We start from the raw sequence: 26,235 nt of genomic DNA, 5'->3' as shown, positions 1-26,235 counted from the left end.
ATTTTTGCTGAGAGCCTTGGTCCAGTTTTGCCATGACTGTACAAGAAATCAGGTTTGGAATTAAAAAAATAAAAAGAATAATACAGTTAAGGGGAAGTAAAACTCAAACCCAAAGATGCCTCATAAATGCATTCCTGAATTAAGATTGTTTCCAGAAAGAAAAAAAACAATTAGCAATAAAACACCAAATGCACAGACAGACAGACACAAAATCCCAACAACAATGAACAACCAGGAATGTTGCTTGTCCTCTCTTTGGTCAGTCGTTCTGGGGAGAGATGTTGCAAAGTCTCAGCCCCTTCTCTTCGGTGCTGTTTTGCTGCTCAGTCTAAAATGCTCTGCAAGAGTTCAGAGCGAGGGAGGTCAAGAGGGGTCTTTTGGACCAGTTTTCTTGAGGTTTTTAAGGTTTCAGAAGCTACAAACTTGGATATATCCCAATTCCACTTCAGTCGCAGACACTGGACAATCTGGAGAAAAGGGGGAAAAAAAAGAAAAGAGAAGAAAAATAAATACACCAAATACAGGACATGTCTCTAAGACAGGTTGTGTGGGAAGGGCTTTTTCCCTACAAATCCAGGCTGTGGTTCATCACCAGGTTTTGAATCATGCCCCTGGTTTCAGCAGCATGGAATTAATCCAGGCACTGGGCAAGATCCAGTGTGCCAGGAGCAAGTGGAAGCAAAATTCCTTAGGCTTTTGGATAGACAGCCTAAATTCAGAGCCTGGTAATGTCACAGCCTGGTTTGCACTGGAATTAAACGTGGTAAATCCATAGGCAGGAGCAATGTATCTATCAAAACATCACAGAATTCCAGAATGGTTTGGATTGGAAAGAACTTTAAAGCTCATCTCATTCCTCCCCCCTGCCATGGGAAGAGACAACTTCCAGTATGCCAGATTGCTCCAGGCTGGCATGGAACACTTCCAGGAGCAGGGTAAATTCTGTGGGACAAACTCCATGACCCAGCAGTGCCCGTGGGATCCCCCATCCTGCTCAGGGCAGGGATGCCTTTGCAGGCAAGGTGCTGCTCCTGCCTTCAGCAAAGCCACCTCAGCTCAGATATCAAAAAGCAGATATAATTATTTCCTCCAACTGAGGAAAGCTTCCATTTAGCTGATTTCCTTTCCTTTCCCTCTCCAAGTTATTAATTATCTAATTACAACCACATTCTGCAGACCAGCTGGGGGACTTGTCAGGCTGCCCAGGACCACTGTCCTGGTGGTTTGGGGATGCCCATGTCTCACAGATGACAGGCTGACCCCTTCCCAATCCAGGGAGGACTCCAGAAAAGGAAAATAAAATCCAGAGAGAAGAAAGATACCACAGAGCAATTTGCTTATTTTATTTTTTTATTTATTATTTTTCCCAGCTAGCAAAAGAAAGGGGTGGAGAATGGTCACACAACGTTTTGCTGTGCCCTGCTCTTCTCTGAATATGGCTGACATGAAAACGAGGTAAAACCAGATAAAAAGCTGGTTTAGTTCCAGGGATTTTTAAAATCCCACCCAAGAGCAGAGAGCTCAGCACAAAGCTGCTCCCAGGGCAGAGCTGACGTCTTTAACTCTGGCTGAGACCCCCTGCTCTGGCTGCTGCTGCCCTGAGGCCTCTCCTTCCCCTTGGTTCTTTGTGGTTTCCAGCCCCAGCTGGAGAACTGGGAATTCCAGCAGTTTGGTGCTAAGGGGCTGATTTTCCTCCCTGTTATGGTGAGGAGATGGTGATGGCCTGCCCTGCAGATCGTAGATTTTCCAGAGCTCTAGGGTGGCTCCTTCCATCTCATGCTAGTTCCATGGAACTAGACTGGCTTTTTCGAGGTGCCTTTTGACCCAAGCCATGCTCTGAAATCAGACTCTCAAATTCCACTCTGAAATTAGGCTCTGGAGCCAGACTCTGAATCTAGCTTGTGATCCTCATGTTGCAGCCTGGTCCTGCTTGCTGCAGCTCAGCCATTGCAGGCGGAAGGAAGGGCTGAGGCAGAGGGAAAATGCCCCAGAAACCGCTGTGAGCCATCCAAGCTGGCCTCGCACACTCCCAGGGATGGGAACTGTTTTCACCTGGGATTTCTCAGGGATTTCCAAGTGTTTCTCTTACCCTATCACAGCACCCAGCTGTGATGTGTTGCCACAGTGCAGCTTCCACTGTCTGAGACCTTGCTGATCCATTTTTCCCTGTTTTTGAAGCATTTCCCAGCCCCACCAGGCGCATTTCCCAGCCCAGCATGGATGTCACCAGAGCAGAGAGCTGCTGGCCTGATGGAAGGTGGCAGCAAGAGCATGGCCCTGGTTGCAGGAAATTTTGCAACAGGTCCCCCAGGCCTTTGCCCATATAGGATTGGAGTGGGTTTAGTTACAAAAGGATTGAAATAATTTCCGTGACACGGCCGAGAGTGCAAATGAAATGTGAAATGCAGGAAAACTGTTGGAATTTGTTTGGGGTTTTTTGGTTTTGGTGGGTTTTTGCTGTTTTGTGTTTGTTTTTTTTTTTTTTTTTCTATTTTCTTTTCTTTTCTATTTTTTTTTTAAGGTAGCTTTTCCAAGTTCTTTTAAAGTTGAAGGCGTAGAAAAAAGGTTCTGCCCCCAGGAGCCTTTTTGTTTTCTTGCCCTACATCCCAGGCACATTTTAGGGTGAATGGGGAAGGCGAAATCCCATGTGGAGTTGTTTCTTCTCAGAGGTAAGGCCCACACAAGATGGGACAGAGCAAACACATCAAGGTGAGGAAAGCGTGGCATTCATGGAATCCCAGAATGGTTTGGGTTGGGAGGGATTGTAAAGCTCATCCTGTTCCATCCTTGCCATGGTTAGGGACGCCTTCCCCTATCCCAGGCTGCTCCAAACCCTATCCTAAAACACTTCCAGGGATCCAGGGGCAGCTCTTCTGGCCACCCTGTGCCAGGGCATCACCACACTCAGAGTGAGGAATTTTGTTCCTCACTGAAACTCTCCTCTTTTTAGTGTAAAAAATTATTCTGGAATAGCCCCACCAGTAGCTTCAATCAATGCTGGGTTACAGCAAAAAAGATAATGCTCCTGCTTTAGGAAGTCATTAAAATCCCATTCCTGAGCTCAGGAGACATCATTCCTACCTGGAATAACTCCTCTAAAAAGCCCTGTGGCACAGATCAATCAAAAGATCCATGGTCAGGTTTGGACACATGACCTCCCAGCATCCCATGGGGTGTGATCTGCTCAAAAACCTCCCAAAATTTTAGCTGTTTGAACTCAAAAATTTCCATGCCCAATGGTGATTCCTTTGTTACCATTGTTTTTGTCTTGTGTGCAAATAAAAAAATGTCCCAGCTGTTTCAGGGTATGGGGAGAGTATGAAACAGCTAGGCTCCAAAATTGCTGATGGCAGCCCCATGACTGCTGAAGGGATCTTCCCAAATTATTTCATGGAGTTCTCAACTGTCCCTGGAGCCAGAATCAATGGTAGACACTTCACAGGGTGGTTTGGGCTGGAAGGGACCTTAAAGCTCATGTCATTCCATGGACAGGGACACCTTCCATCAGACCAGGTTGCTCAGAGCCCCATCCAGTCTGGCTTTGCTTAAATTTAAAGTGCTCAAATTCATTTAAATTTCAGCTTTTTTAATTTATATATAAACCTGTTTCAATTTAATCCTGTCCTTGTTTAAATGTAAAATCATTTCTTGATTTGGATGGTGCAAAAAAAAAAAAAGAAAAAAAAAAAAAAAGCACATTAAAACAGCAGAATTCCCTTGATTTTTTGGGACGTTCCCCACCACAAAAGGCTAAACCCCGAAGAAATCCCTTGATTTTTGGGGTGTTACCAGGAAAGGATAAACCCAGCAGAAATCCCTTGATTTCCATGAACCAGGAAATGACGGAGCTCTGGAAAAAGCAGCAGGGCCAGGCTGCAAGGCTTCAGAGGGGGGGAAGCTTGGAGAAAGGAATTCAGATAATTGTGTTCGTTCGAGGGGGTGGAGAGAGGGCCAAAATCAGATCGAATGCTGTGGGCAGGGACAGCCTGAAACCAGATTCCCTGGCTCGGGCTGTGCTGCCTCTGCCGCTCTACCCTTATCAACCATCCACTCTTGAAGTCTCCCAGATGAAGGGAAAGCCACAGTTATGTGCATCTCATAGCCGGGAAACTGTTTCAAAACACATCCCTGGCAGAGGCTCATTCCTGAACCCCAGGGCCCCCCTCGGACCCTTCCTCAGCCAGGGAGAAGCCTTTTTCTGACTGACCCCAGCCTTTGCAGAGCTTGGGGGATTTATCTGCTCACTGCTGGTTGAGGTGAAACATCCTCCCTGTATCCTGCAGTTCCCCAGTTTGTTATCAGGAGCAGTTTGACGGGTGTGTGGCATGAGGAAATGGAGATTGGAGCCTTTTCTTCTCCCCCTGAGGCTGTTTCTCCCTCTCCAGACCCACTTGTGCATCCACTGCATGGTTTGCTGACACCTCACTGTCTGGGGAGAGAAGAGGATCCTAAAGAAATGATGCCACAAGAAGAAGCCAAGGGGAGAGCCCTGGCCCATCCTTCCTGGGTCTGCTCCCAGCCATTGGAGCAGGATGGGGCACGGCCATGAAGTTCAGGACTGGACAGAGAGCTCCAGTTGTGAGTGCTCCTCTCACATATTGCCAGAAATTACTCCGTAATTTTGCTTTAAATATTTTTCCCCTCACACAGCTACAGAAAGGGCTGTTGATGTCCATGGAATCCTAGAATGGTTTGGGTTGGAAGGGACCTTAAAGCCCATCTCATTTCACCCCCTGCCATGGGTAGTGACAGTTTCCACTATCCCTGGTTGCTCCAAGCCCAGTCCAACCTGGCCCCGCAAGAAGAAGAGAGGGATGTTCACCAAGAAGAGGAATTCAATGGCTTCTACCTGTGGACTCAACAACTTCACATGGGAAAACTTGTCCTTTGGGGCCCAAAGCACGTAGAAGGAGCCAATTCTTCAACATTTCAGATCGTAGCCCAGCTAAAATCAGTCCTGTGGGCCTGTGCTCACCACAGGGAGCAGAAGGGAATGCTGACAAGTGAAGCATTTTACTGCTGGGATGCTCTGATGTTCTCTGTCAGGTTCTGCCTACCTGCAGCAAAATTTGGCCAGCCAGGAATGTTGGCCCCAAGGTGCTGTGTCCCTCCCTCACCAGAAAGTTAAAACAAATATAAAAACAGCTTTAAAAAACCCCCAACATTTAAAAAAGCTTTAAACAGAAAAGGCACATTTCCCCCAGTCCTGCACTCCTCCACAGGCCAAGCAGGGCTGGTGGCAGCTGGAGGAGGAGGAGGCAGGTTTGTGGGAGCCCCCTTTTTAAAACCTTGGCAGCACATCACTGGAATGGCAGCTCGGAATTGCCGAGGGGCGGAAGCCACTAATGAGCAGTCGGAGCAGGGAAAGACAATGGAGCTGCCCCTGTGTTCCTGAGTTTGGGACAGCCAGGAGCTGCACATCTGCCCGTCTGCCTCGTGGGTGGCTCAGGGCAACAAGCACCGAGGGCCACAAGCAGCATCTCCTGAGCCACGGATGGGGCAGAGAGGGGAAGGAGGTGGCTCTCACCAGCCCTTCAGGCTAGCGGAGCTCATCATCGCTTTCTTTGGCTCAAATCCACTCCCCCACACAAGCCACAGGAGAAAAGTGTGGAACAAAGCTGGGAAAAGGCAGGGAATGAGATGTTCTCCTAGTGCAGCTCCAGGGAAATACCCAGGGCTGGGGAGGAGAGCTTGCACAGACACAGACGTGTCCCTAAAAAGTGGCTCTGAGGCTCACACCAAGGGAGAGAGCAGCCACATCCCAACCTCCTCTGCCTCCTGGGTCCCACATCCTACAGCCCTCTCGGATACAGGTGGGCTCCAGCTGCCAGACCACCGGCAATTCTGGGCAGGCACTGCCTGAAATGCACACCCCAAAGAAGGCCAAAGCAGTGGGAATGGCTGGAAATCAGGGAAGGAGGGTGGAGTTGTCACAGGTGGCCCATCCGCTTCTGCTGAGATGCTCACAATGACAGATCACACCCTGCACAGACACAGCTCACAGTCCGAGGGAAAATTTAATTTCATTTAATTTAGGGCAAAGCTGGCAGTCACTGGGGCATGGCTGCTGGTCCTCCTCTGCCCCTGCAGGGATAATCACAACTGAGATATGAACCGGGCTGTGAGAACACCCTCCTGCCTCCACTCTGTTTTAGGAGAGCAGATATTATTGGCCAAAGGGAAACATTTCCTCCTCCCCCTCAGCACTCCTGCCAAAATAATACAAATTCTAGGAAAGACACCTTCTCTAAAAATAAACATATACATCTGTGGCTTTCTTCTTTTTCCAAGGGAACTCTGTCGGTCTGGCCTGCTCAGCCAGCAGCTCCTCTGCTCTCACAGTTTTCCGGTGTGCAGCTGCAGTTCCCAAACCCCAGCAACAGCAGCAGTATCCCTGTGGGATGCTCCGGGATTTTCCTACCCCACAGATGAGACTTTTCCTACCTGTTTCCCCACTTTGCCTATCCTTGCATACATTAAATATTTTGGCAGCAAGTCTGACTGTACCTGTGGCTGAGCATAAGGAGGAACAGCCTCAGTTTTTTTCATCAGTGCAGCACAAAGGCTCTGTAGTAACCTCTACTCCTATGAGTAAATCAGGGGAAGGATGACAACCATCCATTTTGACTGACTCAGCTGTGTGGATTAATGCCAGTGGAGTTAATAACAACAAAACCCCCCTGTTTTAAAAGCATCTAGGGTTTAAACTCCTTATTTGAAATAAAATAATAATGGAAAAACAAACAAAAAATTTGAGGCCACCCACTAAAAGGCAAAGACATAAAATCCATGGAGTTCTGGGAACTTCTGGGAACAATCCACGGGACAGGTACGACCGGCCTGGGAACTCGGGGTGCTTTTTCATGTCCCTGACAAATAGCAGCTGAGACACCTGTGGGCCAGATGTGCACAGCTGTACGTGTGCTGCTGCCCATCAATCCTCGGCTCCCACTCCGCTCCAGATGCTGGCCCTCACAAACACAGCTTGGAGGGCCAGGCTGGAGCAGGGGAGCTGCGAGCCCAGGCATTTCCCTCTTCTCAGGAGTCTCGTCCACATGCGAAATCCTCAGTGTCTCCTTGGCCTGCACGATGCAAATTTGGGGCAAAGACCCTCAGAGGAAATTTGGGGAGAGACACTGGCATCCCATAGCTGTGAATTTTTAATACCCCTGCATGAGTGACAGGGGTATTAAAAATTGCCCCTAGTGGGGGAGGTACCACCCTCTCTGCATTTAAGATGCAAAAACACATCAACACCCATCTTGGGATTGGTGTATTCTGGTGTTTATCCACAGTTTTGCCATCTCTCCGTGGGCACACATATAAAGTATTTTATCTTTTCCTGCAAAAAATATGACACTTGTGCCTACAACTCTGGGAAGCAAAATCCTGCCTGTCCTGAGTTAGCCTTGGAGATGATTGCTGAAAAAAGATCCTTTTTCTTGGCATTTGGAGAAGGAATGAAGCTGTGTTTCGTTCTCAAAACTGCAAAAGGAAAGCTGGGGCAGCTTCCCTGAAGCATGGATCGATTTAATCCTGTTTTTACTTTTATGGATCGTCACAGAGCACCACAAGAAGCCCTCATTGTGAAGAAGCCAGGAAGATTCCCCATCTCCTTGCCCGCTGTGCTCAATGCCCATGTTTTGGACTCCCATCCGAGGCGACATTCCCTGATGTCTGCAGGAGAAAGGATGCTACTCTGGCATCTTCCCTCCACTATAAGGCACACCCTGAAGGTCCCTGAATTCCTCAATCCCAATTCCCTGGCCCCATCCTCAATTTTTCCCACATGGCAGGTGCTGTTCCTTGTTCCTCAATAACCACCCGGGCTCTGAGCAATGGAGATGATTCAGTCCCAGGACTTTGGGAAGGGATTGTGCCGGGCCAGGTCTCCATCTGGGATTAATCAGCATGTCTTCCTTGAAGTCAAGGGGCCAAATTCTCACTTGGAATAAACCAGCTTAAACCTGCTGCAGTCAATAAAGGCCCTCTGATCTTTTTTTTATGGCAAGAATTGCTCAACTCTTTAAAATACCTGGGGTTAGAGGGTGCTGCCCTCGTGAAGAGGGAGTTATATTTTATATGGCAAACAATCCTGCCGGGGGAAGGAGTCCTTGGTATGGAGTGAGCCACTCTGGATTTTGTGAGGCTGGGGTGAGTTATTGGGACTGGCGGTTTTGGCACCCTGGGAATGGTGACAGTAACTTGGAATTTGAATCAGTGTGATAGGCCCAGCTTGCTCTGCTGCCTTATCTCCTCCTGCCCCGGGGCTCTTTCTCTCCCTTTTCCTTGGCCTGGCAGCTACATCAGCACCACACAAGCCTGGCAAAAGCCACCCTGAGTCCCACATCTCTCCTCAGTCCCACGTTTCTTCCGGCCTTTAATGCAAGTACCACACAGTATAGTTGTTTTCCTAAACTTTACAGCTGCTGCGTTCCATGCAGATGGCCTTGCCCATGCTTAGAATCACAGAATATCCAATTTAAACCAGATTTAAAACCCTTAAACCTTGGCTTCTTAAACCAATCCCTCTGGATTTCAGTCCCAGCCCTTTAAGGGCTATCTCCCCTGGTGTTTATAATAATCTCTACCCCTCTCTTTTCTCTTCCTTCTCCTTTCCTTGCCAGCCTCTTCCCAAGGGCTTCCTGGGGGTGCCCAACTCCTTGGGGTCTCTTGTGCAGGCCCAGAAATTGGCTCTGATGCAGGCGACAGCAGAGTGGCTGTGAATCGCCCTCTGGGCTGGTCAGGGTGGGGATATATTATCTTTATTTCTGTGGGTTTGGATGCTGCCATCCTCCTCCCATGGTCAGAGCATTCCCCTGGTCCCAGTCCAGGCTCTGAGCATCCATGAATCATTTTTCCAAGACTCCCAGGAGCAGCATCACTGTCTTGAGCCTGGAGTGGGGCTAGCCAGCTGCTTTATGGGCTTCCCTGAAACTGCTCTGCGGGTCGTGCCAGGCAGGCAAACCACAGCGAGCAGGACAGGGAGCCAGATCTTACTCACAACCTCTTCCATTTCCAGCATGGATAGCACCAGGAGCTTCCCAACCCTCTGCTCTGCTCCAAAAGCCTCCCCTCCCATAAATGAACACGTTGAGAGATTTAATTCCCGAAGCAATGACTGACTAATGAGTTCTAAAATCTCCTTTTATTCTGCTTGCTGTCTGTGCCACTGCTCTGTTTTCCTTTCCTATCAGTAAATTATCCCCTTCAGAGCTCCCGTGTCACCTTTTCATCGCACTTTTGGGTTTTATGGCTTCACAAGAGGTAAAACAAAGTCATCGCTCCCTTGCTGCTGTTTTTCAAAGGGGAATAAACAGCCTCACTCCAGCAAGTTCACATTTTCAGAGGAAGAAGCATTCAGGGATGGAGCCTCTCTGCTCGAGGAGCAAACAAATCGGCTGGTCTGCGTTTAGCGGAGGACGAAATCACATGTTTAATATTTCACTGCGTGCTGCTTGCCCCGCTGGCCGGGTGGGATTTAGCACATGCTCTGCTGACTCAGAGCAGCCCAGCCAGTGACTCCCAGGAACATGAGTTGTGTGCAGCACGCACTCAGCAGCCTAGGGAAAAAAAGCCCTGGAAAATCAGTTTCTATGGTCTTTTCTAGCCTGTCATGCTGCAAAAGGGCAGATGCGTGTTCTCCTGTATGCAGTTGTCAGGATTTTGGGGTTTGGGTGATTAAACGAACGGGTTAAGTGGACGAGTGAGTGCAGCTGACTCAGCTCAGCAGCAGCTGGCTGGCCTTGTTTAGGTTTGCCAGCTGCAAAAGCTGGACTTGTTTGAGCCTCAGCGAGTGACCCCTGCGAGGTTCCCGCTGGGATAATAACCTGTGGCACTGATGCAATCCCCACTCTGGGGGAGCAGGAGGAACTCCCCGCAGCATCTGCTCCCAACAAAGGCTCTGTGCTGGAGCTTGGGAGCGCTGCTCCTCTCTGAGCCCCATGGCGAGCAGAGCTGAGCCCAGCTGAGCCCAGCTGGTGCTGCTGGGAGCCAGGGCCTTGCTCAGAAGTTGCTGATGGGCTCCTCTGCTCAGGTTTGCAGCTTAGGGAATCTCAAAATGGTTTGGACTGGGAAGGACCTTTACAGGTTGTCTGATCCAACACCACCCTCTAGACTAGGTTTTTCCAAGCCCCATCCAAGCTGGCCTTGGATGTTTCCAGGGGTGAAGGGAACCTCTGGTTGATGCTGAACAGCTTTTCTGCTCTATACAACTGAGTTTTACACACTGTTTATATATGCAGTACAAGATGTTCAAGTTTAGAATTCTCCAGGTTAAACCAGCGTGTGATATTTGTGGAGGGAGGGAGGCTGGGTGTTACATTTGGTGGCTGAAATGAGGATTTAGAGGCTTATTATGAAATCATATTGAATGCAGGGAGAGAATAGGAAAGCTTGGATCTCTCTCTGTCTAGAGAAATGTGTTCATGTTTCTGCACGCAACACACAGATCATCTGTGATCCCAGATTCAGTTAAATATCTGGGTGTGGAGGATGTCTGGGGTGACTTCATTTCAGAACTTTTCACTCCTCTGTGTACTTTTTACCTATTAAAAATGCCTTGGTTTTCTTTTGAAATTTCTGGTTGCCATTGTTACACAGGCACAGATGGGCATCATCATACCACAGAATCACAGAATGATTTGGGCTGGAAGGGACCTTAAACCTCATATTTTTCTAACCCCTGCCATGGGCGAGGACACTCTGCTGTGCCAGGCTGCTCCAAGCCCATCCAGCTTGGCCCTGGACAGTCCCAGGGCTGGGGAAGATCTGCATCTGCATGTGCACTGCACCTTTCACCTCTAATACAGCACTTCCCCAGCAGTAAATATGGGTGTGAATCTATCTATGCACAGATATTCAGATTAAAGGCTCCCTAAAATCAGCAGTGATTGAAATCAACACCAATAAATTAGATGATTTTCCCTGAAGCTGGCAGAAGAAATGCAAGTGCTGGGCCATGCTCCCCTCCTGGAAGTGCACGGATGCACCCGACAGGAAACCTAACCTGACATCCCACACGGTTTGGCTGAAAAAGGTGATCTCTGCCCTCTCCATACTTATTTATATTTTCAGTTGACTGCATAATCTGGCTCTCTAGAAAGTCCCTTCAGGAGGTCACACAGCTGAAATAATAGCTAATGAATTTGTAAAAAAATTATTTCAGACTTATTAAATGCTTTCTTCCTTCCCTTCCAAGTGTTTGCATGCTGTTCACAAGCTATGCAGGGTTGGAATAAGGCGTCTGGCAGGACTGTGCCAGCTCCAGACACTTCAGGAGAGCTGCTAGCATTGCTTTTCCTTCCAGTTATCCTCATTCTGCTCCCATCTCCTCACCGGGCTGTTCCACCTCTGCTTTTAGGATGGCCTTAACTCCAGGGGATGAGGCTCTTGGACTTCCCCAGTGTTGCACCATCCAAATGATTTCCATCTCTGCTCCATTAATCATGGATTGGTTTGGGTTGGAAGGGACCTTTGAGGGTGAAAAGACCTGAGTTTTTTCCTCCAGTGCCTGGTCACACAAGCCAGGCTCTGACTGCAGGAATTGGTGATTTCTATCTGCTCTGAGGGGATCTGCTCTGCTTTTCCATGGATGCCAAGATCCTCCTATGTGCATGGGCTGGGGACAAGGGGCTTAATTTTTGGGGACTCACTTCCTGGCTCCCTGATGAGATCCAGCCAAGTCATCTTGTTGGTTGAGCAAGGGAATGTCCATGGGATTTTCCTTGCAAGGAAAAAGAGCTGAGACCAGACATGGGGACAGCCTGTGACATGTGGGGACAGCTCCGAACCAACTTGTACCTTCACTTGGACTTGAGCTGTGTATTCCAAACTTGACCATGCTGCTTCATCCTTACTTGTGTGCTAGGGATATTAGTTTTTCCAAGAGATCCAAAGAGTAATTAAATGATAAAGGCTGCTGGAGAGGAGTTTAGGCTGGAATTCTCAAAAGGATGAAGAAAACTTGGTGTCTTTCAAAAACCTACCAGCTCTGGAAGGGCTCTAAATCTCTTTGGCTTCAGAGTGTTCATCAACCCCAACAGATTATTAACTTAATTAATCAGTTAATGTAGTCTTTTTAATAGGGTAAATTTCCAGACTTTGGGTTTTATGTAGAAAAGCTTGAGCACATAATCTTTGAGTTCTAAACTAGAAAAAAAGAGCTCAAAATACATTTTCTGGAACCCTGTCTCAGTTCATGTCTGATTAGGGCTGGAAATTGCCTTGGAATAGGGAGGAACTAGAGGAAAATTACTCCAAGAGGTATTTGGGCCTGAATTATCCAGCAGCTCTACTCAGGCAGTTTTCCCTGCCCTGAGTTTTACATCTGTGTGCTGACCAGAACGGTGACTTTTATATTTATTTAAAGCATCTCCATCCCTTCAAAAACCTCTAGTGGTTTGTGAACCACAGCTCTGCTGATTTAAATCATGCCTAAATATTTAAGGCGAGCCTGATTTATGCTGGAACTGCTGGCTCATCAGCTTTCCCTTTAATCAGTGGGGTTGTTGGGACTATCCAGCCCCCCCTTGGTCACTTTGCAGGATCCTGCTCAAACCGGAGGCCTCAGGATGGCTCCAGCCCAAGTGACCTCCTTAGGATCCTGGTGCAGAATTCTCCTGGTGGTACCCTGAGATCAGCAGATGCTGGCCTTTCTCTCAACTCCCACTCAGTGCCTCAAATCCCAGGGAAAGCTCTCCTTCCGCTGCTACACCCTCTGCTTTGAAGACAAAAGATGATTCAACAAGATATTTGAAGTTGGGGGGGGGGTTGGGGGGGGGGTGTTGGATGGTTCAGCTGCCTTCCAAAACTCACAGGGCTTTCCAAAGCTAGAATTAGGACATTTCCAAAGCTGAAATCAGGACATTTCCATGCACAGCTTGCCCTCTCCAGAGCTGCCCTGGCACTGATGCATGGTAAGACCTGTAGCAGAGCTAATTCTCCTGTTTGCAATTCTTCTCGCAGTCCTTCCCCAGTTATGTGGCTGAGATGTCCTCTGCCTCCCAAAAGCCCCCAGAAAGCAACCTGTGGATAAATGATTTTGATTTGGGGTTGTGATGGATGTGATGAGCCTGTGCAACTCCAAAGAGAGACTGACTGCACTAAGTGGGTGCCTGTGGAGCCAGAGTCCCGCTATTGGTTTGAGCTGTATTTTATTTTATTCATGGCACAGCCTCTCTCTGCTTGTTTGGGAAGTTATTCCCTGCCTTTTCTGCCTGGAGCAGATCCCAGAGAGCAGCACAGCCTGCTCTCTTCATTATCTGCCCCACTAATACCTCTTTTTTATTTTTCCCCTCCCTCCTTAGGTCACTTGTTTTGGGTCAGTTTATCCTCAGAGCTGAATCCACGGCAGGGTTTTCCAGCTTTGTTGCTTCTGTGACTCAGGAGGGATGTTTTGCTCTCATTTATTAGTTTTTCTGGGCAGAATACAAGAGGTTAAACACTTCAGAGAAGCTTATTCTGTATTTACAGCCGAGGTAGGTTTCTAAATCAACAGTAGGTCATGTATTGGAGTGACTCACAGAGCTGCTTAACCTTTTTCCTTCCGTTTTTGTCCCTCTCCAAATCTGAGGCACAGCAACATCTGCAATTCAGATCTCTGAAATGAGAAGCTGTGAAAGGAATATAAAGGGCTGAATGTAAATCCAGCCTGGTGGCACGTGAATCCTTCCCTCTGCTGGCAAGGTCCTGCCTGCTGGGGAGGGGCAAGATGGGCACTGCAAGAGTTAATATTTGCTTTTTGGAGGGGAAACTGAAGCACCATCCACCAGCCAAAATTGCAGGGTGGTTTTATGGCATGGTGGAGATGAGCCCAGGGTAGGCTGGGTGTGCAAGGAGAGAAAAACCCACTGCTGCCATCCCATAAATGGTGCATGGTCACAAGAGAGGTGTCATCCTCTCAGCTGGCCCAGAGGCTCTGGTGGGAAGTGTCCCCACAAGGGGCACCAACTGGAAAGAGCCCCAGCATCCCATGGCACTTCTTCTGCCTGCCAAAACCAGTGGGAAACAGGCTGGAGGTGACCAGAGCAGATGGGAGTAAGCCAGGGGAAGCCAGGGGCTCTCTCCTCACCCATCACCTATGCAATTTGCTGTGCTTCAATGTGTATGTGGGGTTATTGTTTGGTTTTATTTTTTGGGATATATTTAATGAATATTTTGAATAAAAGAAACATTATTGAGAGAGAAATAGAACTAGAAACAAATTTCAAATAATAACGTTACAAGTAAGACTAGTCTTACCCTTCTCATGAGACTAAAAATAAAACTTTTCAAAATGCCTCTCAATTACCCCGTCTCTAAGTCAGAAAAGGGTATAATCCAACACTTCAAACCCCCTTTTTCCAGTCTAGAGTTACAGACTCCCCTTGTTCCTTAGCAGCAAAGCAGGCCTGAGACATTTGCACTCCCAAATCACAACCAAACCCCCGCATTTCCCCTGCCCAGCAGCATTAAGGGATCTAAGGGATCCGTGGAATCTCTCAGATTTTGGGGTATATAGTATAGAGGAGGACATGGCAGGGTTAATCACATACTGAGGAAAACACATCAGAGAAATGAGATTTTTTTTTTTTTAAGAGTTTTTCTATCAGAAAGGCATCTGTGACTGCAAGGTGGAAGCACCTCTAGTGCCACACTCTGACCTTAAATTAACCTGAGAGTCTGCTCCCCTCATGATCACTGACGCAGGATTTGCCCAGTGCAAAATTCGGTTCTTCCTTTCCTTGGGCAGTGAGACAGCTCCTGGCTGTTCCCAGATATCCCACGTGCTCCCTGTTAGACACCCAGAGATGTTCCCCTTGGGTGCACCCCCAACCCCACCTGATTCTTTATTTAATGCAGTTTACCCTGCCCTCTAGTGCCAGCAGGTGCTGAGTCAGCAGCTCCTGTGGTTTTCCACCTTTTCCTTCTCCCAGCCTGGGAATCCGCCGCTGCTGGGGCTGCCAGGGTGGGGAGAGATGCAGGCATGTGGCCAGAGATGTTTGTGCAGCGTGTGGGGAGGGGGTACCTCAGAGGAGCTTTGGAGCAAGCACGGGTGCTTGGAAGAAGCTTTTGGAGGCGTTTGCAAGGAAAATGAGCTTTGTGAGGGGAATGGGAATACACGTGGCAGGCTGTGCGAAGGGAGGCTTTGGAGGCCAGGAGGTTGTTTCAGTGATGAACTTAAAATTAAGTCTTCGAGCCTGGGAAGTGCTTGGAGATGTAGGGGATGGGGTAACACCTGGAGACAGATCCCTTGCTTTTCTCTTAAAGGAAAGGGGGAATAGTTTTCTGTTCGAGAAGACATCTGAGAGCCTTTTGTCCTCGTCTGTGCTGAGGGGAGGCTCCCCCAGCCACGGCCTGGGCTCTGCAGGCACATCAGTGCATCTCAAATCCTCTCCAAGCTCTCCACACCTCCCTCCTTCCTTCTCCTGTGACCCTCCTGCTCTCTGGGACACCCTAGCAGAGCAAAGCTTTAGAATTTGGAGGGCAGTGTCACCTTTGGCTGGGTGTCCCCCCAGCCGGGCGGGACGGGCCCGCCGCGGCTTTTGCACAATTTCCTGGGTTATTTCAAGCTGTCGGGAAGGTCCGGCCGTGCTCGGGAGGGGCTGGCGGGGCTTTGGTACGCAAGCAAAAATGGAAAAACAGCCTCGGATAAGTCTCCTCCTCCCCTGTCCCCTCATCTTGGATCCGAAATTGGGGAGAGGCGGGGGAACAGCAGAACAACACCCCGAGCCTGTGGGGTGCCCCCAGGTTTTGCTGCGCTGATGCTGGCAGAGCTGTTGGGGCGGGTTTGTTTCTTTAAGGTGTCTCCCAGAGGGAGGATCAGCCAAATGCGATGTGGCAGCTCTGGTAACTCCTCTTGGCTTTCAGCACAGCCATAGCTGATCACACAACTTGCTAGTGAAGAAGGTACAGCTGTCCAGGCCTTGGCAGGCATCCCCACCCTCCACTCGCTGCCAAATCCTTGTTTGCTTTTTTATAAAAATTCTTAAGTTTCCTAAGAGAAGGGAAATGGAGCAGCCTCATCTGCCTCCCAGTCCCATCCAATGCCTCCTGGAGCTGCTGGAGCAAAGCCTGGTGTCCCTCCATCCCTCCGTGGTGCTGGGATGTTGACAGCCAGGCAGAGGGATAGCCCAAATTCCAGGCTCCTGTCCTGCTCCGAGGAGCTGGGGGGATGACCAGGGGTAAGGGCTGGGGTCCCAGCAATGCCAGCTGTGACTGGGGCTGGTTTGGCATGCCTGGCTCAGGCATTCCCAGCTCAAGTGGGAAGAGGGAACCAGCGGGGAGTGGGGGTCAAAGCAAGCTTGCCACGGACTGACAACACTCCTGAGTTCTTCCCTGGTTGTGCCGTGGCTGCAGGGCTGGAAGTGCCTCATCGTCCCTGTTTGCACCTCAGTCGAGCAGCTCCAAACACCCAGGTCCCAAATAATCCCAGCAGCTTTACCCCTGAAAAGCTTTAAGCACTGATTCCTGGCCTGGGCTCCCTGTGACAGGTACAGGAAACCTTCATCTCCTCCTCTCCCTCTTTCAGAAACAACCCAAACCCCCCTGGTTTTGGAATATTTTAGCCCTGAGTGCAATTTTAAGGATGTGCCTGAGCTGCAGAGAAGCTGCAAGGCAGCCTAAGCAGTGCAGGGATGAGTAATCTAAGGCAAGGGGGGAGCCTACGGATTTCCTCTCCAGAAAGAGCTTTTGGATCTTCAAACAACGCAAATGTGGCTGTAGCTGTGTGAGAAACTGTGCAGTAGCATTTCAGCAAAAGATTAAGGAAAAACAGCACTGGGGGACAAAAATATATTTCACAGCAGGGGAAATTATGGCATTAGGAAATAGCTCTGATCGTGCTCTAAACAAGAGGTTTATATTCTGGAGGAGCAGAGGTGAGTGGGCAGATCTAAGAATTGTCCTTGGGACTTGTACATGTACCTCAGGCATTGCAGTGGGCATGGAAACCTCACTAATTGCAGCAGAAAATGAGCTAGTGATGCATATGTGAGAACAATAAACCAATATGAAAAAGGGAAATAGATTTGCAGACTGTTGTACTTAAGGCCAGGAGTTTTTCTCTCTGATTCTGACATGATTATCCTGAAAAATCATACAATTCCTTTAATTGCTTCTGACATTATTAGCCTGAAAAATCTTACTATTCCAAGAATATGCACAGCTGAGGAATAGCTACAATTTTCAAAGCTATGTCTGTTTCCCTCAGCAACTTTAAGATATTTACCTTTTCCACTCGTTGAGAGTGAAAGTATTGCCTGGTTTACAAAATAACAGCGCTTAGGAGGAAAACCTCGAGATTAACTCAGTCCCATTGAAAATCAGTGTATTTTGAGCTCCCAATTCCATACCCTCAGCCCTCTGGGCACATGGAATTGCCCTGGGGGGTGCCTGGAATTGTGTTTTTGGTGTGACAGGGTCTTTCTGAGGTGCTTTCTGCTACCAACTCTCCTGGCATGAACAGGGAAAGCAGTGGTGGGCTCTTTGCGTGCATTACAACGAGAAATATTGATCATTAGGTTGCTTGATTGTAAAGTTTCCAAGGGAATCACCGGAAAGGGATATCTGATCTCCCCTGTTCATGAGGTGCAAGCTGTTTTAAACAGTTCAAAAGCCTGAACCTCTTCTCAGTCCCAAAACCCAAGTGCAAACTCATCACATCACGATGGAGACAAGAACACAGCCTCTCCGCCGCACTCCGGCTTCTTTCCGACAGCAAACCTTTCAGACACACCTGGTATAAAATAGATTATTTAGTGCCTGCAATCCCAGGGATCTCTTAAACAGCCCCTTTCATGGTCAGGGATTAAAAAGCCCTTGTAAAGTGTTGGGTTGTTCTGTGCACAAACTCCCACAGAAGGGAGCTTTGGGGACCGTGGGGCTGTGCCTGGAGCGTCGCGCTGGCAATTACTGCAGCAAAAAGGGGCTTGGTGCTATCAGAAATTTCCTGGGCTCATCAGGCAAAAACAAATAAAGCAAAATAAATTAAAATATGCAGAATAGTCATCTTATCCAATGTGCAAAAGTACAAGTTAATATGCTGTGCTCAGATCGTTTTTTTAAAAAAAACTGGTGTTATCTCATCCGGCCTGTTTTTATTATGTGGTTTTATGCCCTGGTTTCTCACTGGGAAATTTCCAAGGGGGTAATTCCCTGGTGTCCCCAGAGGCACTGCCATGGGTGAAATGTTCTGCTTCCATGCAGAAGCTCAATTCCTGCCAACTATCCTATGCTCTGGAGTCCACTGGGGGGTGAGCTCACCTGTGTATTTGGGGGAAGAAAGACTCAAACTCACAAGAATTGGCATAAAAGTGCCCGTGGAAGGAATTTTGGGGAGTTGTGGCTTAGAGATGGTGTTGGGCATCCTAGTGGGATGGGATACATATGAGAAGGACACAGAGGCAGATGCTCAGCTGGGACAAATTGAAAACCTATTTTCCCCATCTGAACCCCTTTGATTAATGTGTTGTTAATAAATTTCGTTGCATCTTTGTCCTGGCCATATTCAGAGTGGGATTTTTATGCTGCAGGGCAAGCATGGTCCTGACAGCATCCATGGGTGATGGTACTGGGGTTTCTGGTGGGCTCAGGTGGTTTTCTGTGGGTGGATTAAACTATAAACTCCTGCCTTCCCTTAACAAGGTGGTTTATCTCCAGTTAGCAATGCCAGAATGTTTGCTGGGAAGCATCTCCCTGTTCACCTTCTCCCTGAATCCACACTTTATTTTATTCCTCTCATTTCTGAGCTAGAAATCATGATGTGACGTGCATAAATTTTGCCATAAGGGTCAGCCTGAAGTGTGCATTTTTGTGTCTTTGGCAGATTAATTTTATTGAGGAGCTTGGTTTTGGAGACTCTGGGTGTGGATGCCTCAGGGACCCACCCCCCCTCCCCCCAATTCCAGCCACCCCAAATACTGTTTTTTCTATGAAAGCTTCTCCCTGGTTCCATCCCACCCTACTGAATTTTCCAAGCTGGATTAACTAATTATTTTTCATAGGAGGCTCAGTACAGCCGTGATTCCCCCATTTCAGCAGAGCAATTTGGTTTATTTACATTTAAGCACAAACATATGATTTTTAAAGGAGGCCTGAGCAGCTAAAACCGAGGGCATAATCAGATAAATAACTGCATGAGGATTTTTGGTGACTAAACCCACCCAAAACCCAATTCATGCGTTTTAAAGCATGTGTTTGACAGGTCTAATATCTCTTAAGGAAATGCTTCTTTGGGGGTGGCAGCTAACAAGGCAAAACTATCTTATTAGGAATTCAATTAAAGCTAGGCCAGGCTTACTGGACCTTTTCCAGTAAATATATATCAAGATGAACCCATAGACATCTGTCTCTTCTCTCACCCCCACCTCCTCCTTTTTCTGTTTTCCAAGCTGTGGTTGAAAGGTGGAGAGGAGATGGGAGGAAGAGGAGGGACTGTTGCTCGCCACAGAGTGCAGGGCACAAGGATTATTTTCTGCTTTGGTGTCTGACCGCTTTTGTAATCTGGGAGAGAGTGAATCTGCCTCAATCCCACCCTTGCCGAAGCATAGGTGAAAAAAAAATTTGAAAACCCCAAATCACATAATTATAACAAAGAGAGGCTGGATCCAGGTAGATCCCAGCCCCTGGGCAGTGCCAGACACCCTCTGGATGCTAGTTTGGGAATGAAGAATCCATACTGCCTTTCCTGTGCTCATTTTGGAGTATTAAATCAACAAACCTTTTCCACTCAAAAGGCTCAGGCCATGGGGAGAGCCACCCGGAGAAGTCAGGGAACAAATCCGGAGAATTCAGGGATCTAATGGCCACTTTCAGCTTTCTGTTCATAGCAGGATTTAGGAGCTGTTGTCACTTATTTCACATTTTTATGGGAGTGGTAACCAAACCTCCCTGTCCCGTTTGCACCCTCCTCCTGCTAGGAACCAGTCTCCGAATTCCTGACGCTGCTTCCCTTGATGTGACAGAGAAAGACTGGTTTTTCCCCCCATTCCGGAGTGAAAACCCTCCTTACCACTAAACACGGAAGACCTTGGGCTCTGGGTGGCAGATCACAAATAAAATTCAAAGAAGGATCTTCTATTTTAGCCCTCAAACCCCAGCTCTAAGGCGAGGAGGAGAAGCAGATCCCGAAGAGCTCCCAGAGCCCCGATTCCCACGTCTTTGCTGCACAACTGGCAGGAGAAGGACAATGATGTCGGGGCTGGGGGGACTGGCTGGGCCTGGTGGTGTGGAAGTGGTTAAGGGGATGGGTCTGAGGGCAAGGGCTGCCTTGCCTTGATTTATGGGCTGGCTGAGTTAATTTGCTCTTTGTGTGTGATTAGTTGCTGTTGCTGAGTGGTCATCGTCCACAACTACAAATCTAATTAATGCCAGGATGCCAAGAGTTGTTTTGGTGTTTTGTTGTTTGTTTTTTTTGGCTTTTGCTTTTTTTTTCTTTTTTTTTTTTAATCCTTGGCAAATATTTCTACTGTTTTAATTCTTGAGAACTGATCATGAATTAGTACAAGTCTGCTAGTATCCAGCTGGATGGTTTCTTGGTTTTCGTCACTTCCAACTTTGCCTGAAGAAAGGAATAGGGAGCTCCGAGCAGCCACCGAGGTGTCTGGTGGGATCAGCAGCTCGCAAGGAGCAATCTGCTTTTCCTTCTCCCTTCCCAATTTTCTGCAAAACCTGGGAAGAGGGGTGGAAAAGCTCCCCGAAATACCTGCTTTCCCCAGCCAGCTGCAATTCCCTGACAGCATTTCCAGCTCTGTGTTTCGGGGCTCTGGTGCTGTCCCTTTTCATGTTCGTGGCCTCATCAAACCCTTCCTGTAGCTCTCCAGCAAGACATAAATTCTGGAGGTTTTGGGCTCAGAGATTTCAAAGTCGTGCTGAAGCACATGGAAATGATTCTGAGGGCTACGGCTATAAAAATAATTATATTGCTGGGGGAAAGAGTGACATGAAATGTCCCCAGAAGTAATCTCAGCAGTGGTTGCAGGTTCCGTCCCATCTCTGTAAGAGCCCGCTGTGATCTGCAGGGTTCATTTATCACTGCTACCTATAACTGCAGGAAATATGCCCCCAAAAAGCACTGCAGGAAGGAATGTGAGGGGAGGTTGCTCAGGAGAAGCGTTTCAATCTCTCCCTTTGTTTTAATGAAGATGCTTTGAAAATTAGGGCTGCTCTGCAGAACTGAGCGGTGTGAGGATGACTAATTTGGAGACAAATTAGGTCTACTTAGCCGAAATGTCTGCCTCGATTTTTCCCTTAATGACCCTTCAGCACACATCTCTCCCGATAGGAATTTCACCGCAGCTCTGCCTCCAGCAGATTAGGTAATAACATGTTTTTACCACTTTTCTAAGCGTTCCTTCGGACCCAATCCAGCGTTTTCCTTCTGCCATGAGTGTCTCCAACTTTTTCTGATGGATAATTCATTTATTTGTGTCTAGCCCCTGGCAGATTTGTCTCTTTGCATGTGTCTACTCCAGAGCATTTCCCTTGCACCCTCTTTTTCAAAGATCCCTGAGCCTGAGCGGTTTTTGGCTGACTGCAGCATTTGGTGTCTGCTGGGTAACAGATTTATCCTTTCCCAAGGAAAGACATGAACGTAAACAGAGGATCCAAAATGCATTTTGCTGGGCTTTTTAAATGCACTGAGATGAAACCCCCAGCTCTTCCCGCTGCTACAAGGCTATTAATGTAAATACCAAACTTTACAATCCTTCCTGTCAAGGAAACTTATTTACATTTTTTGAAGGATGCATATAAAAAAATGGGGCTTTTGGGACAAAAAAGGGCTTAATTCCAGTGTCACTACACCCCCAGTTAACTGTGCTGCTCTCAGACACTATAGAATTAGGTTTTGTTCCCAGGGCCAGCAGAGATAACATCTGTTTGCTTCTTTAAGGAGAAAATGAAATAGGATGCTGGTGTTTTATACTGTAAGCAGCCCTGCAAGTCTGAAGGGGCGATGGGATGAGGGCTCTGGATTGAACACACGTGCTAAACGTGGCTTCTCCAGCATAGAAAAGGTGGGAAAAGCAGCTCCCAGCAGCAGTGCCAGCCCAGGGAAGGCAAAGGGCTCATCCCCAGCGAGTGGGAAGGAGCAGCAGGCTGCTCTTACTGGGCTGTGTTGCTGTGCTGCTGGTCCTGCTATCCCGGCTGGACGGCTTTTCCCCTACTAAAAGGAGTCTCAGGAAATATACTTTTTTCCCTGATTTGTTCTTTTCAGTTGGAACTCTTGGCCTGGGGAACATTTTGAAAGCAAAAGGGAAAGCTGGCTGCAAGGGGATGGTGAGGATGGGGAGATTTTAGAGTGAAGGGAGGCTCAGTAGAAACATCCCACTGCAGTCCTAGAGGTGCAAAATCTGTGCCTGTTTCTCCTGCAGCTCCCAGAGTCAGTTGTCTGGAATTCCATGGAGCAGAACAGGAAAAGCTCTCATGGCCAGGGGAGCGAGCAGCAGTGACCTGCTGACGTTCGCAGGGGCCAGGTGGCATTTTCCCAGTTCCCAAGGCTCTGATTTTCTAACCAAACAGCTCCTCTGATTTTTGTATTGCTTGCAGCCAGAGGGGAATGAGCCTCCCTCCAAAGAGAAAATTCTTCTTTGCTTCTCTCTCCCCAAAACTTCAGGAAAAGGGAGGATGGCAGCCCAGCCTGAGTGGCACTCACCCCATGTTTGCAGTTCTTACTCCCTAGGAAAGTCAGGCACTGATCCCAAGCCCACACAGCAATTTCTTATGGATTTTTTTGTCCATTGAGGCAGCACAGGCTGCTCCCATCTAACCCATAAAAAGTCCCACCACCCAGCTAAACTTGCCTATTTTCAAGGGTTTCTTGAGGACCTTGCTGTAGTTTTATTTTTTATTTTCTGGCAGCCGTAATTTCTGTCGCCATAAACGACAGAATTTGACACCGCACCGCACCAGGCCATTTGTCAACAACCTTTTCAACAGTCCAACCACACGCGTGTTCCTGCGCAGCACAGGCACAGAGAAAGGGGGAAAGTTTGGGATCTTCCTCTGCAAGAGCCATCTCAGAGCACTGGGTTGGAGGTTGCGTTACGGTGAAGGAGCTGAATTCCTATTTATTCCAAATCAAACCAAAACGTGCCAGGGTTTGGTTCTGCATTGTGATTTTTCCATTATATCCGTACATTTTTGGGGGGATAGGGACAATCTGAGCACTATGTATAAAGTCTGCCTCATCAAAGCAATGTTAATAATAACTTAATCAATGTGCGGTATAAAACATGGTTTTAAAAAGGCAGGTTTTGACCCGTGTGCTAGGAGGACTGTGTATTAGATAACAGATTTCCAGCCATCCTTGGCTAATGGCAACACATCATTTGGGAAACAACAGAATCAATGCATTGTTGCAGCCCAGCACTTTCCTATTCAGCCAATCTAAACTGCTGAAGAAATATGTGTTCGGGACATTTTACATCTGGTTTTGACAAGAAGCCTGGGTTTTGTGTGCTTTTTTTTTTTTTTTAAATCTGTTTGCTGCAGTTTTTTTAGCCAGATTAGCATGGGAAAAGGCTCTCTGTTTTATAAATGGAGGGTTTTGCTTTTGAAAAACCCACTCAACTTTGGATTTTTGCAGTTGAAATCGGGCACAATGTGCAAAATATAAGAACACCAGTGATGGCCATAAACCCCGCAACAACAGTGTTTATTTGAATAAAGCTAAACAACAGGCAGCTTGTGCAATGGGTAGAATAAGAAATTTTGAGACTTTTTACATATTTTGGGGAATCACTAGAAGAGCTTAATTCCACCAAAGTGCAAATAAGTTCCAAATAATTTCAGGATGCAAGAGAAACATTTACTCTTAAAATGGTTTTAAGTCTGTTTTACACTACTAGTAAGTCCTAGTTTCACCTTTTTTAGCTTTTTGAACTGAGGCACTCTGCAGCTGCATCAAGTTTTTCCCTGGTTCTGTATATTATTTATTCAAAGGGGCTGTTCATTGCTGATCGAACAAAGATGGATTTGCCTCTTTAAACAAGCCCGGCCAATGGGCTGGGATGAAATTTCCTCTTCAGCTCTGCACATTATGAAATTATTTCATTTTTGCATCATAAGGGTGGTGGGGAAAGATGTCCCCTCAGAGTGTTTGTTTGGTGAAATGGATTCGTGGGCTCTGTTTTATGTAGGGAGCCCCAGACAGTGCCCGGCCTGACCCAAACTCCAGCTAACACTACACAGAGCTGCTCTGCTTAATTAGCTGGAGATGAGGGTGTTATTAAAAGGCTTTCCCCCCCTTCCTTTCTTACTGTTTATTCCTCCCTCCCTGAGTATTACAAAGGCAGCTGAGGAGGAAGTAGTTTTCTGCTAATGGAAAGTGACAAGGAAGGGTTTGATGAGGAGAGTAAATAAGAAACTGCACCTAATGCCAGCCGCTGCTTTACTGTCACTTTGGGGAAGGGAAACTGGACAAACCCAAAAATGTAACAGGGTTTCTCCTATGTCTGTTTGTTTTTTGCTGTGTGAGGGGGAAAGGGCACAGCCTGGGACTGCAGCCGACATCTGCCACATGTTTCTTTTAAGAGAAACACAACCTGGGGTGAACCCATCGCCAAGCCCTGCATGGGTCCTGCTGACCCCCGGACCCCCAGGTGGGAGAGGATGTGGCCACCATGGAGCTCAGCACTGGGGGTTTTGGGGTGCAGACACCCATGGAGCAGGGTAGCAGCTGTTTTGGATCCCCTTGTCAGGCTGTTGTGGCCATCACCTTTTCCTCTCTGAGCCCTTCTCCAAAACAGCGCTTTCTGGCAAATCTCACACGGTGACAGTTTCCCCTCCGTCCCTCATCATCTAGCTCTCAACACCAGCCCCCTCCCACAGAGCAAAAGCATGCTGATTATTATTTCCCTCCCCCAGGCCCCAAAATTTTGGAGGTATCTCATTTTTTCCTTCCTGGGAGCTTCATTTATTTGAATTTCCTCTGGCGCGGGGGAGCCGGAGGAACTGGACGTGCCTACACTGCCCTCCGGGTCAGTGACCCCAAACCCATCAGCATCCCCAGCATTCCACAAAGGGCAAAGGGAAGGAAACAGACCCAGAGCATCATCCAGGAGAAGAAAAATGGGTACCTACCCCTTGGGCTGGCCCGGCCGGGGCGGTGGCTAGTGGGAGGCTGACATGGACCACGCTCCCTCCATCCTCCACACGGAGAAGGCATAACTGAGCCTCTCATGAGCCACGTAACTGCAGCTCGTCATCTTACTGTCCATCTCATCGCTCTGTAGCACCTGGTAGAGGAAGTCTATGTACCGTGCCGCCAGCTTGAGCGTCTGGATTTTACTCAGTTTGTCAGAGGGCAGCGTGGGGATGATTTTCCTCAGGGCAGCAAAAGCTTCGTTGAGCGACTGAGTCCTCTGCCTCTCTCTGACGTTGGCCAGGATCCTCTGGCTCTGCAGTTCTTCGTAAGATTGGGAGCTGGGACTGGACTTTTTCCCCCTCTTCCCTGGGTTGGGGCTGCCATCTTCGCTGGACTTCTTACTGTATCTTCTCTTCCTGCCAAATCTCTTTGGCTGCCTTTCCAGCTCCTCTTCACTGGTCCCCAAGCTATCCACAGGGGAAACAGGAGAACTGGAGCTTTCTTCCATGCTTTCTGCAAGAAGGGGAGGGGAAGAGCCTTTCCCCCCCTCCTTATGTTATGTGAGTGTGTGTCTTAAATGTGCTTTAAATTCCTGAGACAGATCCTTTGGAAAAACAGGAGGACTCTTTTTTTCTTTTTGTTTCCTTTTTTTTTTTTTTTTTTTTTTTTTTGCTGACCAAACGTTTTCCAGGTTGCTTGAAGGGCTCTTATTTCAAGGACCGAGGTTGTGTAAAAAAATTGAAGTCTTGGAGAGAGGAAGTTATTCTAACTTTTTGGAAACTTTAGCTGAGCTCAGTTGCTAAATAGTTGTCAGAAGTGAGGGAGGTGCGGGGCTCCCTCCTGATTGGCCGGCCAGGTCGGTGGGAGGAAGGCTTTTCCCCTGCTAAACTTTCGCAGTTTTATGTTACACTTAACTAAAATCTTGGGAATGCACCTCGAATCAAAGATAGCTGGCGAACGCCACCCCCCGCCCCCGGCGATGCTGGATTTGCAGGACCCCTCCAGATGACCCCCCACACCCACCCTGAGGTTTTTGGGGTCCCGCTCCCAGCTCCGTGGCCAGGCTGCAGAGATTCTGTGCCCACACTGGGTGTAGAGGCAGTGAGCCCCACAGGCATGAGACCGTGCCCCATTTCTACAGAGTGGGGCCCTATTTTGCAGCCTCTGGT

General features: G+C 48.0%; 1 protein-coding gene across 1 annotated transcript; it reads right to left on the bottom strand.

Annotated features, from left to right (window-relative positions):
• Positions 1-435: 435 nt before the first annotated feature.
• On the bottom strand, positions 436-25,574 carry TWIST2 (twist family bHLH transcription factor 2). The gene is made up of 2 exons (XM_021539603.3): positions 25,063-25,574; positions 436-467 (listed from the first exon to the last, which is right to left on the bottom strand). Exon 1 carries the CDS (start codon positions 25,572-25,574, stop codon positions 25,092-25,094), a length of 483 nt encoding a protein of 160 aa, XP_021395278.1. The 3' UTR covers positions 436-467; positions 25,063-25,091.
• Positions 25,575-26,235: the final 661 nt, after the last annotated feature.

Source organism: Lonchura striata, chromosome 8, assembly GCF_046129695.1.
Source record: "Lonchura striata isolate bLonStr1 chromosome 8, bLonStr1.mat, whole genome shotgun sequence".
Classification (NCBI taxonomy): Eukaryota; Metazoa; Chordata; class Aves; order Passeriformes; family Estrildidae; genus Lonchura; species Lonchura striata.
The sequence above is the reverse complement of the archived record's forward strand: the minus strand, read 5'-3'. Positions and strand labels throughout refer to the sequence as shown.

Coding starts and splice junctions, on each gene's coding strand:
- TWIST2 (XM_021539603.3), bottom strand. CDS start 25,574: ATGGAAGAAAGCTCCAGTTCTCCTGTTTCCCCTGTGGATAGCTTGGGG.